The sequence below is a fragment of the Sus scrofa genome, chromosome Y, assembly GCF_054392235.1.
Source record: "Sus scrofa isolate SSC_HxYL_T2T_F1_AM1 chromosome Y, Sscrofa_HxYL_maternal_Yorkshire_Landrace_v2.0, whole genome shotgun sequence".
Classification (NCBI taxonomy): domain Eukaryota; kingdom Metazoa; phylum Chordata; class Mammalia; order Artiodactyla; family Suidae; genus Sus; species Sus scrofa.
The window spans coordinates 9,995,433-10,015,420 of record NC_139402.1 but is presented as its reverse complement, the minus strand read 5'-3'; the positions used below and the strand labels follow the sequence as shown (position 1 = coordinate 10,015,420).

At 51.1% G+C, this 19,988-nt stretch overlaps 1 protein-coding gene across 3 annotated transcripts in view; it reads right to left on the bottom strand.

Moving 5' to 3' along the window:
* The window catches only part of SHROOM2 (shroom family member 2), a 154,378-nt gene that overhangs the window by 71,311 nt on the left and 63,079 nt on the right, over positions 1 to 19,988 (bottom strand). For 2 of the 3 annotated variants that reach the window (XM_085009002.1, XM_085009003.1), the window contains exon 2: positions 7,107 to 7,258. The exons of the other annotated variant lie outside the window; for it this stretch is intronic. In XM_085009002.1, coding sequence (XP_084865128.1) covers positions 7,107 to 7,258 — 152 coding nt within the window. The remainder of the gene's footprint in view (positions 1 to 7,106; positions 7,259 to 19,988) is intronic. 3 annotated transcript variants of the gene reach the window in all.

Sequence of the window (19,988 nt, the reverse complement as noted above, 5' to 3'; positions counted from 1 at the left end):
CAACCACGTGGCCGGGAGGCACGGCCGCCCCTCAGCCTCTCCGCCAACTCCCATCGCTCCTCGGAGGCTGTGGGTACCACCTGGGCATCTCGAAGGAGGACATGTGGGCACCTGGCGGGGGCTCCTGTTCCCCTCCCTTGTTTCCAGCTGACTCCACTCTGGGAGGAAGGAGCTGCTGGCTCTCGTCTGTCTGGGGAGAGACGGTGATCTGGGTTGGTCTCTCCTAACACGTCAATCCCCCGGCTGCCATTCCTTGACAAGATACCGGTGAAACCACACACCACCGCTTGGTGCCACTGGCCGCCCGGCATCCTAGGCTGGCTGCCAGGTGCCCTGCTCCCGCCACATGCTGAAATACAGCAGGTACACCCAGCGGCTGTTACGGCCGGAGGGAGTCGGCCTGAGAACCACAGTTGCACACTGTCCACAAGACCCCAGGTCCGGGTTCTACGCTGAGGTGCGCGCTTGCCCTTCCCCAGAACCTCCCGGCACCACCCAACCTGCGCCAGACGTCAGATTAGGGGTTGCCTCAGAATGAAGAAAGAAGGGAACGCGGAGATGAGGCGGAGATTCGAAGGTGTTCAGACAGGGAAGAACACAAGTGATCCCGGAAGTGAAATCGCTGAAACACTCACCGCAGCCTTCGAAAGGAGGCCGACGGGCAGCTGGCCTGGAGGTTTACAGGTCCTCTCACCACAGGCGTCTTCAGGACTTAGCAAAGTAACCCACCATGTGCCAGGTGGCAGCAACAATCCTACTATTAACTAATTAGCCCTTCTGCAAAATTTTATTCACATTTCTACATAAAGCACCCTTTCAGGCTTTTCTAATGGGCAAAAATAATACCTCCTGTATTATATGTAAATATACGGGGGCTTCTACAGTGTTGGTGGGAAAGTACCTTGGTACAGCTACTCTGGAGAACAGTATGGAGGGGCCCTAAAAATCTCAAAATTGAGTTACTCTATGATGCAGCAATCCCAGTTCTGGGCATATATGCCGAGAAACCTCGGGAGTTCCCGCTGTGGCTCAGCAGTAACGAATGGGACTAGTATCCACGAGGATGTGACTTCAATCCCTGGCCCCTGCTCAACGGGTTAAGGACCCGGCATTGCTGTGAGCTGTGGTGTAGGTCACAGATGCGGCTCGGATCCTGAGCTGCTGTGTCTATGGCGCAGGTCAGCACCTGCAGTTTCAATTCGAGCCCTAGCCTGGGAACCTCCACATGCCAAGGTAGAGCCCTACAAAGACTAGAAAAAGAAAAAAAAAGAAGGAAGGAAGGAGGGGAGGGAGGGAGGGCGGAGAAAGAAGGAAAGCTGTAATTAGAAGAGACCCACGCACCCCGGGGTTCATAGCAGCACTATTTGCAGGAGCCAAGACAGGGAAGCCACCGAAATGTCCATGAAACAAGGCCACGTGCAGCACCACGGACGGACCTAGGGTTTATCAAACTAAATGAAGTCAAAGATAAATACACTTGTAGATGACATAACTTATGTGTAGAATCTTTTTTAAAAAATGATAGACGTGAACTGATTCACAAAACAGAAAGAGACTCACACAGAGAAAACAAATTTAGGGATGCCAGACGAGCAAGGCGGAGAGGGATAAATCAGGAGTTTGCGGGTACCAGATACACAGCGTTATCTATAAAGCAGATCAACAAGGATCTACTGCAGAGCCCAGGGAACTATATTCGGTACCTTGTAATCATGGCGCAGAGAAAAAGAATAAATATAGAGGTATCAGGATCCCGTTGCTGTACACACGGGAAATCAACGATACATCAACCAAATAAAAACCTGTAATTGTTAATATACATTGTTAAAAAATGTAAAACACCTGTTACTAAAAGCATGTTGAAAAAAAAAAAGCATTTGAACGATCTGCTTGGGGTGCTGTTATGTCCTGTTACATGGGTTCCTTAAAATACTAAACTCTGTCTAAAGCAGATAATCCTGCTGTGCAGCCCTCCCTTAAAAGGAAACCAAGAATTTGGAAGGCAGACCTGGGGTTTTCCACAGGGCTCCCGCCACCCCCTCAGAGCACAGGTCGGGTCCCCCTGCCCAAGACACGCCGGCAGCGCAACCAGCCGGCAGACCGCCGCCCCCTTCCCCCTTCCGTGCATGCAGGCTGTGCTCTGAACATAGTTCCGGTGGTCTATTTTTTTTTTTCCCCCATGATACTGGACTTCAGAGTATTTCTTTTTTTTCTTCTAATTTTAATTTTCAATTTTTTAAACTATTTTATAGTTTTTAAACTCTTTTATAGTTTCTAGAGTAAATTATTTTACTATATTTACAGTTGTACAACAATCATCACAACCCAAGTTTACAGCATTCCCATCTCAAACCTCCAGCCCATCCCTCCACACCGCCCCAACCTCTCTCCTTTGGTAACCTTAAGTTTTTCAAAGTCTGTGAGTCAGTATCTGTGCTGCAAAGAAGTCCACTGGATACATTTTTTAAGATTCCACATGTAAGTGATAGCATATGACGTCTATGTCCCACTGTCTAACGTCACTTAGCATGATAATTTCGAGGTCCATCCATGTTGCTGCAGGTGCCATTATTTCATTCCTTTTTATGGCTGAGTAATATTCTTTTGTGTAGGTCGTCTATTTTTATATCCTCATTTTTGTTCATTTTTGGGTCACACCTTTGGCATGCCAAACTTCCAGGGATCAAACCTGTGACACAGCAGTGACAATGCCAGGTTCTTCACCCACCACACCACCAGGGAACTCCATTTTTATATCCTTAAGTATATTCCTCCAGTTCAAAAGGAGCTTCTAAACCTATGGAATGATGCCCAATAACACTCGCTCAATGACAGAAATGCCCATTTAAACAGTAACATCGGAGTTCCCATCGTGGCGCAGTGGTTAACGAATCTGACTAGGAACCATGAGGTTGCAGGTTCGGTCCCTGCCCTTGCTCAGTGGGTTAACGATCTGGTGTTGCTGAGAGCTGTGGTGTAGGTTGCAGACGTGGTTTGGATCCTGTGTTGTTGTGGCTCTGGCGCAGGCCGGTGGCTACAGCTCTGATTTGACCCCTAGCCTGGGAACCTCCATATGCCGCGGGAGCGGCCCAAGAAATAGCAAAAAGACAAAAAAAAATAAAAAAATAAAAAAATAAACAATAACATCATCTGTCACCTATCACGTGCACAAAGCCCACAAAAATGAACAAACTGGCGTTCCCATCGTGGCTCCGTGGAATCCAATCTGTCCTGCATCCACGAGAAAGCAGGTTTGATCCCTGGCCTCCGTCAGTGGGTGAAGGATCCGGCGCTGCCACGAGCTGCGGTGTAGGTCGCAGACTTGGCTTGGATCCTTCTTTGCTGTGGCTGGGGTGTAGGCCAGCAGCTACAGCTCCCCTTGGACCCCTCGCCTAGGAACCTCCATATGCCGCAGGTACAGCCTTAAAAAAAAAAAAAAAGATGTGCATGCGCACACACAAGAACAAGCTCCGCAATGCACAGACCTTCTGCCTCAAAACCCCCACGGTAAGAATGTATCGTGAGGGTCTGCGCGCGCACACACACACGCGGACCCGGGTATAAAGGCACCAGCCTGCGGCGCTGTCTGATGTAGGAACACACCAGAAGCACCGCAAGGACGCGTGCCAGAGGATCAGTTAGACACACAGCCTGGAGTCTAGACTGTGGAGCACCACGAGCTCATGAAGAGAGGTCGTGGGTCAGACTCCAGTGCACGCAGGAGATCAGGACACCGCCACCTCCGTCTCTGCAGGTACACACACGAGCACGGGCCCGTCTCTACAAGGAAAGTCAAGAGGCGCTGGTCACACTGCGGCTCTCTGGAAAAGCAAAAGGGGGGGCTGGGAGGAAGGTTTATGGATTGCACCCCCTTCTCTTTTCAAAGGGGGGCTTTACCATGTTCGTGTGGTACTCAGAGCGCTAATAAATACCGAATGAAGTCTTTCTCTTAGAGTAAACCGTAGCAGGCATGCCAACAGCCACCCTCAGGGCAATTTTCTGTTTGGATCACCGGGCAATAAATAAACCTTTTGGGGCACCGCCCAGAACAGAACGGAGCTGAGCCCTACCTGGGGACCCAGCCTCCAGCCGCCTCCCATGAACACAGGCACAGCGGACCCCAAAGACTCCTCTTTAAAAACGCAATGAACTTGGGATTTTTTTATCATGAAAATAATACACAACTGGACTGTAAACTGAAACATGGTTAAGATGGTAAGTTTTCTGCTGTGTGTTTTTTTTTTACCACAGTTAAAAACTAATCCTTTTGGGCGTTCCTGCCGTGGCTAAGCGGGTTAAAAACCCAACATAGTGTCTGTGAGGATACAGGTTCAATCCCGTGCCCTGCTCAGTGGGTTAAGGATCTGGCGTTGCCATAAGCCATGGTGCAGGTGGCAGAGATGGCTCAGGTCCAGGGTTGCCATGAGCTGTGGTGTAGGTGGCAGACGCAGCTTGGATCTGGCGTGGCGGTGGCGGTGGCTGTGGCCGGCACCTGCAGCTCCAATTCGACCCCTAGCCCGGGAACTTCCACACGCTGCGTGTGTGGCCATAAAATACAAAATAAACGTAATTAAAACATTGAAAAAGGGGGTTCTGTAGTCCTGCACCTGCTCTTACATGTCCTACTCAAGTGGACTTGGTGGGGCACCTTTCGTTGGTGACAAACACTGACACATTTGTCACAGCAGCACACTACAGCATGCATGATCCCTAATTCACTTGAGTCGCGCCCTTCTGCGAAACACCTAGGATTCCAGAAATCACATTCTCGGCCCAAGGCAGACCTTTTTGAAACACGTGGCCAAACCCATTCTCTCAGATCAGCACTTGTTTCTCCCACATCTCACCACCAGCAGGCACCGCTCTGCCAGCCCGATGGTCAAAATCTAGTGTCTCATTCTCAAGTAAACATGCAGACTTCTAGTTAAAACATCTTTTTTTGGAGGGGTGGGGGGGCTGTGCTCACAGCAAGGAAAAGTTCCTGGGCCAGAGATGGAGCCCACATCACAGCAGGTCCTTAACCCGCTCAGCCCCAAGGGAACTCCTTAAACATTTTTTTATACCCTCATTCCCTATGTGCGCTTCTCACTTTAGAAACTATTGCTGTCTTTCATCCAACTCTCTACTGGGATGCAAATTCCCCCCTTTCTCGCTGTTATGACTAAACCAACTTTCCTGCACACACCTGCTTTTTCTGGACCCTAGGAAAAGACCCAACATTGATCAACACTTCATTTACCTTGTTAGGTGCAACTGGCGAAACTATTCCTGTGTCCTGATTCTGCACCCCCCCCCAGTACGTGTCCATGGCTTGTTGATTGGCTGCTGCCTCCCCAGGCTGGCCAGGGTCATACCGACAGGTTTTACGGAAGCAGCACCTCAGGGTCAGCCTCATATACCCTCCCATGATGCCATCAGGGCAGCTCAGTCAATCTGATTCCCTAAACCCCAGTCCTTCGTGTGCCCTGGGGCACCGGGCACTGCAGCAAGCAGCTCTCTGGAGAGAGCCTGCTTTCAGCATCAGCTAAGCTCCTGATTTCCCCTCCAGGAGAGAAGGACGATGAGCCAGAGCTGACTGGGTGTTTCAGGGGGTCAGGCAGCCCCATCACGGAGATGGGACAGGAGACAGAAGGGGGGGGAACCGCATTTGCCTGGGGGCTGGCTGATCATCCCTGGGGGTGGTTTCTCACTCCCGTCCATCCTGCGGCTCAGGCTCCACTCACCAGCGCCCCGCTATGTCTACCGAATCCCTTGAGAATGTCACGCGTCCTGTCTTAGGAGGCTCAGCAAGGCAACCTCAAAGAAACTCGACAACAGGACGGCCCCACTCATGTTCCACTCTCCCCAGAGGGCTCCCAAACAGCCAGGCTGAGACTTCCTTTTTCTGATTGACAAGGAGGATACCCTATGCCCCTCAAAAAGGAGGCTGCTCCACGAATGTGGCAAAGAATGCAATTTTTAACTTCCTCCCTTCTGAACCTCCGCCTTGGATGCTGTATCGGTCCAAAGAAAAGAAAAGAGTCCTTGGGCAATATGTCTCCAAGGCTGCAGTAAAAATCAAAGTGCTGACGTCAATTCACTTTCTAAAATTTACCTCCAACCTTGGAAAGACAGCCCTAATCCTTCAAAAGAGGCCACATCAGTGCTTTACTATGCCTTGGTCAACTATAAAACACAAGGTGGAGAATTATTTCTATATGAAAACACATCACAAACACCTCTGCTATGCCTGAGAATACTGTGTTAGTTCCTGTATCTAAAAGCATCATGTACCTAATTTCGCTTTCTAACCCCTTCAAATCCTCCCAACCTCTCTCAGCAACTTAGTTTCTAGGAGCATGCCCCCCCCACCTCAGCACAGCAGCAGAAACACCTGCTAGCTCCCTTTTAAGTCAACCTGCCATCACACTATTTTAGCATAAAACCCCCAAGCCTGGTAGGCTGCCACCTTGTGGAAAAGACAGGCAATGACATGTCACTTCATTTGAAGCATAAATTTTCTGACTGCCAGAAAATTACCTACCTGTTGCCAGGGAAATGATATGAATATTCAAGTTCACTTGATAATCAAAAACAGTCAGGAGTAGTAAAGGAAGGAAAGTTTTAAATTTTTTTTTTTTTTTTTTTTTTTTTTTTTTGTCTTTTTAGGGCCGCACCTGCGGCATATGGAGGGTCCCAGGCTAGGAGTCTAATCGGAGGTGTTGTCATCAGCCTACGCCAGAGCCACAGCAATGCCAGACCCAAGCCACATCTGCGAGCTACTCCACAGCTCACAGCAATGCCGGATCCTTAACCTGCTGAGCGAGGCCAGGGATTGAACCTGCAACCTCGTGGATGTTAGTCGGGTTCGTTTCCACTGCACCACGACAGGAACTCCCAAAGTTTTAAATTTTTAATGCTGGATCCATACCAAGCCAAGCGATAGATTTCTAAGCGTGTAGATTTTTAAGTGTATATATACAGAGAGAGAAAGGAAGACAGACAGACAGACACGCGCAGAAGGATTCGGTCCAAGTAAGAGATGCCGCCGTGACTCAGAGCAGACCTCACACTGGGCTGTTCTGCTCACTTCCATTTGTAAACGAGGCATGAGGCCCACGTCTTACCTCTTTACCACGAGCTTCAGGGTCTTGTGCGACCCCTTCACCAGGCAAATCGCTTCCTGTCTAAACCCCGAGAGACCAACGTCATTGATGCCGACGATCTCGTCTCCAGCCAGTAACTTGCCCACCGCCGCGGCTTTGCTTCCCTCTTCAATCTGCAACAGAGAAGCGTGTCCTGTGAGCAGACTCGGGACCAGAACTCGGCCAGGAAAACACCACCGGCCACCGGGGGGGGGGGGGGGGAGATTGGGGGGCGGCAGTTCATCCTTCACTTGCTCTGTCACGGCAAGGCTGGGGGCGGGAAAGCTGGACGGCTCAAAACAGCAAAAGCAGGAGTTCCCCTTGTGGCTCAGTAGTAACAAACCCGACTAACATCCATGAGAATGCAGGTTCAATCCCTGGCCTCGCTCAGCGGGTGAAGGATCCAGCCTTGCCGTGAGCTGTGGTGTCCGTTGAAGCTGTGGCTGTGGTGTAGGCTGGCAGCTGCAGCTCCGTTTCCACCCCTAGCCTGGGAACGTCCATGTGCTGTGGGTGCGGTCCTAAAAGAAAAACCAAACAGCAAAAGCAGTGGATCCAAGATACAGATCCATCTTCTGCATCTTCTTGATCCAAACAGTAACGATAGATTTTTATTGTTTCTTTTACTATTTACTAGTTAGTTCTCACCCATGAAGCCCATACCTAGGTATTTTTTAACAGTTCACTTTTTTGTATTTTTATTAGAGTATAATTGATGTACAATGTTGCGCCAATTTCTGCTGTACAGCAAAAGTGAGCCAGTCATATACATATATATTTTCCCCCCCTTTCTTCTATTGTCTTCCATCACAGTCTGTCCCAGGAGACTGTATAGAGCTCCCTGTGCTGGACAGCAGGACCTCATTGCTTATCCACTGTCAATGTCATACTTTGCATCTACGAACCCCAAACCCCCCATCCATCCCACTCCCCCTTGGCAATGAGACGCATAATAGCTTTATTTACATGTAATTCAAATGCCACACAATTCAGCCATATCAATGTAAATGGTCGGCTTTTTAGGAGCGTCACAGTGCTGTCCAACCACCAGCACGTCCCATTTTGGAGCAGTTTCCCAAGCCCAGAAGAAACCTCATGCCTATCAGTGGTCACTTCCCAAACCTCCCAGCCCCCAGCAGCCACGCATCTACTCTGTGTCCAAGATCTGTCCATTCTGGACATTTCCTATACACAGAATCATACAATAAATAGGTGGCCTTTTGTGTCCGGCTTCTTTCACTCACAAGGTGCTCAAGGAGCAACCACATGGTAGCCTGTGTCAGGGCTTCATTCCCCTTTAGAGCTCAAGGCTATTCCTTTATACGGACCGATCACATTTTACTTATTTATGCATTGGTAACAGCAAAGTAAATTGTTTTTACTTTCCGGATATTTAGCTGCTATGAACACTGGCGTCCAAGTGCAGGTGTGAGGGTGGGTCTTCAAATCTCGTGGGTGTACACCCAGAAGCAGAACTGCTGGGCCATAGGGCAACTCGGGGAACATTTGAAGGACCTGCCCGACAGCCTCCTAAAGCAGCTGCACCACTTTCCATCTGCATGTGAAGACTCCAGTTTCCCCGTGTCCCTGCAAATATTACCCTAATTCATTCATGACAGTCCAAGGTTATTACACCCTGCTGTTCATGTTACAATATTCCCTACTGAATGCTTTTTTCTAATGTAAACTTTATTTTTATTAAAGTATAGTTGATTAACAATGTTCTGTAAATCTCTGTTCGACAGCAAATGGACCCAGTCATATATATATATATAATATAATATATATATTTTCTTTATCTCCTATTACCTTCCATCATATTCTACCACAAGTGATCGGATGGAGTTCCCTGTGCTGTACAGTAGGGCTTGATTGCTTACCTAGTCTCAATGTCATAGTTTGCATATACTGACCCCAAACTCCCTGTCCATCCCACACCCTCCCCTCTCGGCAATCACAGTCTGTCCTCTATGTCTGAGTCTGTTTCTGTTCTATACATACGTTCATTTGTGCCTTTTTTTTTTTTTTTTTAATTTTTTTGGTCTTTTTAGAGTGGCATCTGTGGCATATGCAAGTTCCTCAGCTGGGGCTGAATCAGAGCTGCAGCTGCCAGCCTACACCACAGTCACAGCAACACCAGATCCGAGCCGCATCTGCAACCTACACCATCGCTCATGGCCATGCCAGATCCTTAACCCACTGAGCCAGGCCAGGGATCGAACCTGCATCCTCATGGACAGGAGTCAGGATTGTTACCACTAAGCCACAATGGGAACTCCCATCTGTGCCGTATTTTACATTCCACAAATAAGTGATATCTGGTATTTGTTTTTCTCCCTCCTCCGTGTTAAACACATGTGTATCAGTGTGTACTGACTGACTCCCTAAAAGCTTGAATGTCAACTTTTTACGATTTTCATCCTGAGAAATCTTTATCTTTACATCCTTAACCGAGTTATCCCTATAGAGTAAAAATCCAATTCAGCCTCAAGTAACCCACCCATTCACCATCGTGTTTTGTACAGCACCACTTGGCAAAGCAGGGCCCATGAGCCATGTGTACAGCTGGTCGGTTGCCTTTTTTTTTAAGTAAAATTTTACTGGCATACAACCACACCCATTTGCTATTCGGCTACGAGCAACAACGGAACCATCTGGCCCACAAAGCCAAAAATATTTACTCCTTGGCTCGTTACCCCCGAAGAGTTGCCAACCCCTGGTTGACACCAAAAAGCCATTCTTTTTACAAACTGCAAGGAAAAACCAGTGACAAAGATGAACGCCCCTGGACGCAGCAGTGGCCCGTTGGAAAGGTCAGTGCCCCACCTGTGTGCCAGGGCTCACCTAAGACTCCGTTGCACACCTCACAAAGTGTGCAGGCTGCAAAGGGCCCTCCTCTGGTAATGAAAGAGCGGGAAACCGAGCAATTTACAGGCTCAGTTCTGAGACCTGGTGGTATTTTCCCTCAAGTCTCCGCCTGGGGCCAAGGCCGGCTGAGCGCTTCTCAGGGTAATAAATAGAGCAGTTACTCACTGCAACCCACACCATGAACCAAAAGACCACTCGCAGCAAAAATACGAAGCCACACATTAACAGCTCGTTTCAACGTCTAGACAACGGTATCCCAGCGTAATAACAGAGCATAAAGAAGTTCCCACCTGGCCAAGATTACAGACTCAGTCGCATGAGCCAAGGTGAAGGTTACCCCCACCCAGAGCAGAGGTGCGGACACGCCCTGGGGGAGGAGCCAGCAGTGGGGGAGGGGGCAGCTGGCGGTGGGAGGGGGGTTCCCAGCAGGTGGCCACCAGCAGAGTGCATCTGAGGAGGGAGTCCCTACTGGGGCTCGGCAGGTTACGAACCTGGCTAGTATCCATGAGGATGCAGGTTCGATCCCTGGTTGGCTCAGTGAATTAAGGATCCAGCATTGCGCTGGCTGTGGTGTAGGTTGCAGATGCAGCTCCAATTCGATCCCTAGCCTAGGAATTTCCATATGCCACAGGGGCAGCCCTAAAAATAAAAAAAAGAAAAGAAAAGAAAACGGCCATGAAGAGCTGAGGACAGGACGCTGGGGCCTCAACAGGGAGAGCTGGGCTGGAAAACGGGGCAGGTGGAGAGGCAGGAGGTAGAGAGAAAGAGGGCTGGGGGGGCACCAAAGAGCTAGGGAGCACGAGCCATGGGGGTCGGGGGTGGCAGACGGCCCCCGGGACCCTCGGCACCGCTCCAGCTGGGGTCCCTCGGGGGCACCCCCACCCAAGGCCAGCAGTCGAGACGTGGGTGGGCTGAAGGGCAGCACCCGTCCCCCAACAAGGGCCCACGGGCCACCAACTCCCGTGGCAGGTGACAGGCAGTGCGTGTCTGTCACCGCACCAAAGCGCTGGACCTGCCACTTCTGAAGGTAAAACCCGAGAGCACAGAAGTCTCCCTGCACAGCCAGCAGGCACCAGATCACCGCTAGGTCCAGTAACTACTGCCAAGACGTCTCGAGGGAAGGGCTTTGGGGGTGCGAGTGCATGAAAGCGGCTGGATGCCTGAGCGGGGGGTTGGATGTACTCCTTCAGTAAATACCCGTGGAGCAAGTACTACCCACAGAAACTCCGTTACCTGCTTCAAAGATGCAGCTTCCCACCCTGAAGACACCTACAGGCCTGTGGACCATGCAGACACACGGCCCATTTCGTTACAATGTGGCTCTGATTCAGCCGGTCCAGAGTGGGCCTGAGCATCTGCACACCGAACACATTTTTTGGCCACGCCCACAGCACATGGGAGCTCCTGGGCTGCAGACTGAACCTACACCACAGCAGGAACCCAAGTCACAGAGGTGACCATGCCAGATCCTTAACATGCTGAGCCACCAGGGAACTCCCCTAACACTTTTTTTGTTGTTGGCCACCCTGTGGCATGTGAAGTTCCGTGGCCAGGGATGGATCCAAGCCAAAGTCACCACCTAAACTGCAGCTACGGCAACACCGGATCCTTAACCCACTGTGCCGGCCTTGGAACCGAATCTGTGCCCCAGTGCCACTGTTCCCACTACACCACAGTGGGAACCCCTCCCCCTAACCTTTTTTTTTTTTTTTTTTTTTGCTTTTAGTGCTGCACCTGCGGCATATGGAGGTTCCCAGGCTAGGGGTCGAATCAGAGCTACAGCCGCCAGCATACACCACAGCCACAGCCACGCCAGAGCCGAGCCATGCCTGTGACCCACACCACAGCTCACGGCGATGCTGGAGCCTCAACCCACTGAGGGAGGCCAGGGATCGAACCCGCTGGACCTCATGGATAGTAATCAAATTTGTTCCCACTGCACCGCACAGGAACTGCCATGTTCCTAACAATTTTTAGCCAAAAGTGCCCACAGAGCACGACCGGGAACTCTGGCTTCAGCACGCAGGACAGGGAATGCGGTGTGGCCTCCCCACGTCCGTGAGGTTGTCCAACCCTCCTCCTCCTCCGAAGTCAGCGAAGACCGCCTGCCCAGGCACCCACCTGTGGCGCCCCAGCCACACCTCACCTGCATGCCCAGCACAAATAACTCTGGGGCTGGGAGGTAAAAGGAGCTGCTCCCCGCCCCAGCGTCCATGCCAAGAGAAAGTGTCCGCTTGACATTTATTGTGCTCCTGGCGAAAACAGTTGGAAAAGGAGCAGCAGCTTTGAGAATCTCCGCTCTGCAATCCCACCCCATCACCCGTCTCACCTCGGGAGGCATGAACTAGGTTTGACCGTGGTGCAGAGCAAATCTAAAGCGGGCACCACTCTCACAGAATAAAGGCTCAGCCTGCCAGCCCTTCTCAGGGCCTCGTGCACTTCAGGCATGGATGCGAGTTTGGTCACCGTGCCCTGCATGGCCCAGTCAGGACAGGGCTTGGCACTGCAACCAGCAGAGGCAACTGCCTAACGTCTGCACGGCTCAGGAGCCCCAAAGAGGGGGGTTCCGTCCCACAGGGACCAGGCAAAGTCCTCAGCACCGCTTGCTGCAGCTCCGAAAAAAGTCCTTTTACAAAAAGGCACGCAGGTGGGGCAAATGACCCCACAGCCACGAGGCCAGTGCGCGCACCACCTACAGAGAGAAAACCCTGTTTTATGTGGGTGGCCCCATTAAGACGTAAGCATCCCAAAATGTGCAGGCTGCCTTGCTGCTCTTATGGAAGTATCGCCTCTAGAAACAGCAGGGGCAGTGGGGAGTCAGTGAAAGTCGTTTGGGGACGAAATTCTCATGCTTCATTGAACGGATATCACAGATATCAAGGATGGGAGTCCCCGGTGGCTCCATGGGTTAAGGATCCGGCGTTGGCACTACTGTGGCCTGGGTTCGATCCCTGGCTCGGGAGCTCCCGCACGCCACAGGCATGACCAACGAAACAAAAGGTATCGAGGCACCCACCCACAAAGACCAGAGAGCCTTATTCTCCTAGGAGACAGGACGTGCACTGGAAGGAAGTGTGTTAGAAGGAACCAAAGCCAGGGCAGGGAGGGTGCAGGGGCCAGGCTCAGCTCAGCCTCTGGGCCACAGACCCCGACGGAGGCGGACATGCCACAGTGGGGGCGTCTCGACAGGAAGACAGGGCAGGGGCAGGAAGCCGGGCTCGTCCCAGGAATGTCAGCCCGGCGGAGTGGAAAGCTCTGGCAGGGAAGCGTTTGAGATAAGGGCAGAAAGAGGAAGCTCAGCCCCCTGACCTTGACTGTGAGCTGGGATGCTTTCCTGTAGGCAGCGGGGGCCCCAGGAGGCGGGCACGGCAGTGGGGGCGCCGCCTTGGTGTCCCAGCAAACACGTCTGGCAGCTCCACCCCGGAGGAGGACATGAGACGATTTTCTGCCCAAGAACAACACGCCAAGGCAACATTCTTTGTCTTTGTACGGGACAGAAACGAGCGCTCAAACCGGCAAGGGGCAGAGAAGAGATACCCATGCAAGGGCTCTATGAGCTGGGACGGAAGCTCTGAGGACACCGTGTGGGCGGTGGACGCCGAGGGCCACAGGAAGAGACCTACAGGTGATGCTCCGAGGAAGAGCGCCAGTGATGTGCAAACTCGCAACACCCAGAGGTCAAAACCAAGGGCGGAAGAAGTACACTGAGTCCGATACTGTGTCTCCAAGGCCACGCGTCACAGCCGTGACGTAGCAGTTACACCTCGTCACCCAGAGAAGAAGGCAATGAGAAAGCACAACCTGGATGAGCCGGGACTAGTCTCATGTCACCTCCTCAGGCTGCTTGGTCTGACTCGCATATGCACTCACCCTGAGCTCTGCTGCTTCAGAAAAGAAAGTCCACTCATCCAGGAAAAGAGCCCCACTGTGACAGAATCGGAGAGGCCACCTGCTAACAGAGAAGCCCATCGAAAATGGAAAACCCCCACCCACATGTGTTCAGACTTGAGCCTGCAGTCGTCTCTGGTCCGTGTCCCTCTGTTACAAGCCCGACGGAGATTTTATCAAGTCTCTTGGGAGTTCAAGTTTTGCAGTAGCTTCCGAAACAGGTTTAAGGAGGAAATCCAGATTAAGAACCCAACATAGTGTCCATGAGGATGCAGGTTCGATCCCTGGCACCGCTCAATGAAGGATCCTGGGTTTCCAGGGCTGTGGTGTAGGCTGGCAGCTGCAGTTCTGATTCGACCCCTAGCCTGGGAACCTCCGTATGCTTCAAGTGTGGCCCTAAAAAGGAAAAAAAAAAAAAAAAAAGAGGTGAAACTGTCCACTGGTTCTTTTGTGATACAACCAGGAAAGAGTGGAATACAGAATTCCAGGAGGCTCTGTCTGTCCTGAGGATCAGCTTCACCTCCCATGGGGATCGTACTTTTTACTCAATATCAAACATACACAATGGCAATTTGGAGTCCCAGTGCAGCCAGCGTCTTGAACATTTAAAATTACTTTGATTCCATGGGGAGGTTGGGGTTGGTAGATGCAAACTATGCCATTTAGAATGGATTCTCCATGAGGTCCTGCTGCACAGCTCACGGAACTCTATCCAGTCTCTTGGGACAGACCATGGTGGAAGATAATATGAGAAAAAGAATATGTGTGTGTGTGTGTGTGTGTGTGTGTGTATGACTGGGTCACTCTGCTGTACAACAGAAATTGGCACAATACCATAAATCGACAATGCCATAGTCAAAAATAAATTAAAAAATAAAATGACCTCTATTCCCATGGATTTTAGTCGACTTACTTCCTAAAGAAACACCACTCCTTGATCTTGGCTCTTCCTGTCCCCGGCCCTGGCAAGTCCAGTTTCCTTCATAATGTGCCATGAATGTGCCTCAAAAAACTGGAAATTCGAGCATGCATATGGTGAGCGGGTGAACCTATCGTATCAGAGCTTATCGACATCCGAAGGCACTCACACCTGATATCCTCGTAAGGAAAAGCAGCCTCCACATTTAAAGCTAGAAAGTCAATGGTGTATCTGCTTAGAAAAGAACTGACTCCCTGGGTTTTTCAGATCTTCAGTGTATACGCTGAGAAGGGTGTACAAGGACTTCTGCTGTGGAGCAGCAGGTGAAGGCTCGATCTGGCATTGCCACTGCAGCAGCTTGGGTCGCTGCTGTGGCGAGGGTTTGATCCCAGACCAGGGAACTTGCACATGCCCCAGGCAAGGCCAGGGGGGAAAGAAAGAAAAGAAAAGAAAAGAAAAGAAAAGAAAAGAAGAGTGTACAAATTGAAAAGTCTAGGTACCAATCTCAAACCAATAAAATTTCCACCGTTTCTTGCAATTTCTTTCCTCAGGGCTGACAAAAAATACATCAAAAATCAAGAAAATGGAATTCCCGTCCTGGCTCAGTGGAAACCAGTATGACTAGTTTCCATGAGGTCACAGGTTCAATCCCTGGCCTCGCTCAGTGGGTTAAGGATCCAGCATTACTGTGAGCTATGGTATACATCACAGACACGGCTCAGATTTGGCATGGCTGTGGCTGTGGCATAGGCCAGCAGCTACAGCTCCAGTTCGACCCCTAGCCTGGGAACCTCCATACGCCACAAGTACAGCTCTAAAGAGACAAAAAAAAAAAAAAAAAAAAAAAATCCAATCATTTGTGATAGAACTTAATGGAAGAGAACATGAGAAAAAGAATGTATATATAGGTATGCCTGAGCTACTTTGCTGTACAGCAGAAACTGATAGAACATTGTAAAATCAACTATAATTTTAAAAAAAAATTTTTTTAATCAAGAAAAAATAACCACCCCATATGCAGAAAATTCTAGTAAACCAAAAATCTCACCTCATACACTTGGACTCAGAGGAGCATGCTGGTATTTAGTTCCATGTTTAAGAACCTAAGGCTCTGGAGCTCCCCTCGTGGCACAGCAGAAACGAATCCGACTAGGATCCCTGGCTTCACTCAGTGGGTTAAGGATCCGGCGTTGCCATGAGCTGCTACAGTGTGGGTCACAGATGCGGCTCAGATCCTGCATGGCTGTGGCTGTGGCATAGGCCAGCAGCTGGAGCTCCAACTTGACCCTGAGCCTGGGAACCTCCAGATGCCATGGGTACAGCCCTAAAAAGCAAAGCAAAAAAAAAAAAAAAAAAAAAAAAAAATGGACCTAAGGGTGTGCTCTGAGGATGCTAACACACTCCCTTCACCCCTCCCTCAAGTGAGGGCTGGAGGACATGCGGCCTTAACCTAAGGGCAAGAACGTCAGGTGTGGTCTGGACAAGGGGACAGAGCCAGGCCAACGGACAGGGCAGGTCAGTGGGACGTGTGAAGACCTGGAGGCGGTGGAGGCTGCAGTGAGCCCCCGGAAGTCCCAAAAGAACCAGAAAACAAGCCTTCTGCTCAAGGAGAGGTTTTAAGACACAGAGAAGGAAGGGTGTCGGCATCGGGGGCTCCACCGTGGCAGCCCAGACTCAGGCAGACGGAGACCGGGAACCACCGGAGGGGCCGTCACCAAGACCAAGAACCCAGGTGGCCTCCCTGGGGCAGGAACAACCCGAGGCACATGCCTCCTGTCCAGCAGGGGCGAGGGCTAGGGCCTCAGCCCTGCAGCGTCCTGATCCTCAGGTCAGCACAGCGCTCCAGAGAACACCGGCCAGCCCGGAAAGGAGCAGTTTCGGGGAGCATTTTCTGAACACTAGTGCCTGCCTGGTGAGCGAAGTTATAATCCCATTCCAACCCTACAGCAGCTGGCAGTGCACTTAACTGGCAATGCAGTACGCCGGCCGGCTGGCATGCAGCGCCTCTTAACTGCAAACCCAACCATCACGGCCGGACCTGTGAACAGTGCTCGGTCATGCACCACCCTGAGCATCGTCAGTAGAGGGCGCTGGGGAGACACTGGAGGAGGAAGGGCTTCCCTTCCACATTCTGCCTGCTTCCTCCTGTACATCAGGCAGTAGCTGACCCCACAGCCACTCCCTAACCAGCTCCACAGGCAGCCTGCGGGCAGCTTCCTGCCTGGTTTTCGAAGCAATCCCTCCAAATGGCTTCCCGGGGTTCCACTGGCACACCAGCCAGCTTCTCATCCATGTCCTCCAGCATCCAGGTCAGCTGCCTAGGGAGTTTCTGCACGAGGGGCAGGCTTCCTACCAGCAAGCCAGTGACCCTGTGGTGCTCAGGGACTTCCTCTGCCATCCAGCAGACTAGGGCCACACCCGCTGCATGCCGATCTGAATCTCAGCCTGCGGGGGGAGGGGGGCACCTCTCTCCTCCTCTTCAGGCAATCTGCCCCATCCCTGGAGGTGGTGGCTGCTCCTCACAGCTGCTATTCCTGCCTTCTTTGCAACCTCTTTACCCCCGAAGGAAGTGCTAGTTAATCACTACTAGAGAAGTGGATAATAAGTAATCATCTGTTAATAGTTACTAATTTTCAACACCGGGGGCCAGCAAAGTCTTCCTTCCAGAGCCATGAGCTAACTATCCAAGGCTTTGCAGAGCCTTCTGGTCGCCACGGCAACTGCCCATCCTAGACCAACAGGCACGACAGAAGGGGTGTGTTGGTGTTTGGCCAGTCGGCCGAATCCTGCTTTGTATTAAGTGGTCCTTGCTCAAACTACCGAACGCTTTCTGCCACCCAACCGGACCCTGATGGATAGAAATTCCCTGTGACAAGCAGAGACGCAGGCGGTGAGCAGGCGTGCGAGGGGCCGGCGGCACAGACGCTTCAGGGTGCGGGGAGGGGCTGAGCATCAGGGAAGGTTGGAAAGAACGAGGGGCGATCCAAGACGTGACACTCCCCACTACCACCTCACGACACAACATGGGGAGGGTTGCTAAGGTCTTCTTGGTTTTGGTTTTGTCACTCCAAACAACGGTAACCGGACGATCTGTCTTACAACCCAGGACCATCAGGAGAATAAAAGTGAGACGACTCTGAAAATATTCTGAAAATTCAGACATATTACACAAGTATATTTAGCAGTCATTTTATTTATGATTTGCTGGTGTCTAAATCAGGACCACAAACCCAGGTGAGGCTCCTGGGCTCAGGGACGAAGGCTGCTCCGCTCTCTATAGGAAACTGTAGCGTAAGGGTAAAGGAAGCTGCCTCACTTACAGCGCTCCCGGCTACCGAGGTACAGTGGATTCTGAGTCATTTTATACAGCATTGTTTGGGGAGAAATAAATCCCCAAGCTCAGTTATCCTAGTCGTTCTTACTGTTCATTCTAAACCTACCTTAGCTTCCTTTTTCCTGTGATCAGCTGCTATAGCCTTACAGAGAACTTCTAAAATGCAGAGTTGCAATTTATAAATAGGGTGTTTTACAAATGTTTAGCCTAAGCAGATTGTGTGGAAACCAGACCACATTTCTGCCATTAAACACACACACACACAATTTAAGTGGCAGTTAGGTTCTCAGGCTAAGACACAAATACCTCTTGAGAATATGTCATGGTTTACCTACTTACAGCACAGAGAGATCTACTCAAAACTGTGCAATAACCTCTACGGGAAAGAATCTGAAAAGGAACTGGTATATGCACAACTGATGACCCTTGCTGTGCACCTGACACGAACACGTTATAAGCCAACCATCCTCCTCTACATTTTTTTATTTAATGCCATGGGTTAAATACTGTGGATGTACAATCAAGCCAAAGGAAAAAAGGCAGCATGCCTATTTCGCCAGGTGGCCCTTTGAAATGTACACCACACAGGTCAGCTGTTTACCATGTAGGCACAGCACTGGGTCCTGTCCTCTTGGTCAAAATGGCACCACATCTTCTAGAATCTCTACCCCTGAATGGCGCATTAGATTGGGGCCAAAGCGGAAGCTGTCAGAGGACGGAAGTGCTGCAGGGGCGCCCCCTGGCCTTGACCTGGTCCACACGTCCCATCGCCACACATCCCTGACTCCCCAGAGGCACCCTTCCATCCATCCTGCTCCCCTGGCTGGACGTGGCTTTTCAGAGGCACTCCTTCCCCGCCCCAGGACCCCCAATTCTCCCTTGTGGCCCCACCCCCACACGTGCAGAAGCTCTAGGTCCTGTACCATCTCCTTAATCCAGGACACCCTCGGCGCCTCGGCTCCCCCGGAGCCCCACAGGGAAGAGGCAGGGATCCCTGCACACAGCTGCACCCAAGCTGGAAAGGAGCTCCGTGCCCCCGGCAAACACCAGCTTGCCTGCAGGGGAAGAGCAGCTACAACTCTCGTCTTTTTCCCATTGCGCTTTTAAAAAAAACCCTTATAACGTTCACCCTCAACCATTCCTTTCACTTTTTTCGGAGGTTCTATTGGCGTAGAGCTGATTTACAAGGTTGTGATCCTTTGTGCTGGGCGGCAAAGTGCTTCGGCGATCCATGGCCACACATCCATGCTTGCTCAGATTCTTTTCCCGCATAGATGATCACAGAATGTTGAGTAGAGCGCCCTGTGCTAGAAAACAGGTTGCCGTTGGCCAGTCATTGCCTAGACCTCAGGGTGCATATGCCAATCCCAACCTCCTGTCCATCCCGCCCCCACACCTGTTCCCTTTGGGTCCCCAGTACCCTCAATCATTTTTAAGTGTACAGTGCAGCAGCGTTCTCCGGAATTACACTGTGTATAACTGATCTCTAGAAACTTCATCTTGCAAAACTGACATCATACGCATCAAACATTTCCCCAGCCCCTGGCAACTACCACTCTGCTTTCTGTTTCCATGAACTTGAAGACTCTGGACACCTCGTGTAAGGGGACTCACAGAGGACAGCCCTCCTGAGTCTGGTTAGAGCACTTGAGCTTCTGGGATGTGTAGCACTGTTGTTTTTTTGTGCGTTTTAGGGCTGTACCTATGGCATATGGAGGTTCCCAGGCCAGGGGTCGCTGAATGGGAGCTGCAGCTGTTGCCCTTCGCCACAGCCGCAGCAACCTGGGATCCAAACTGAGTGTGCGACGTACACCACAGCTCACGGCAACGCTGGATCCTTAACCCACAGAGTGAGGCC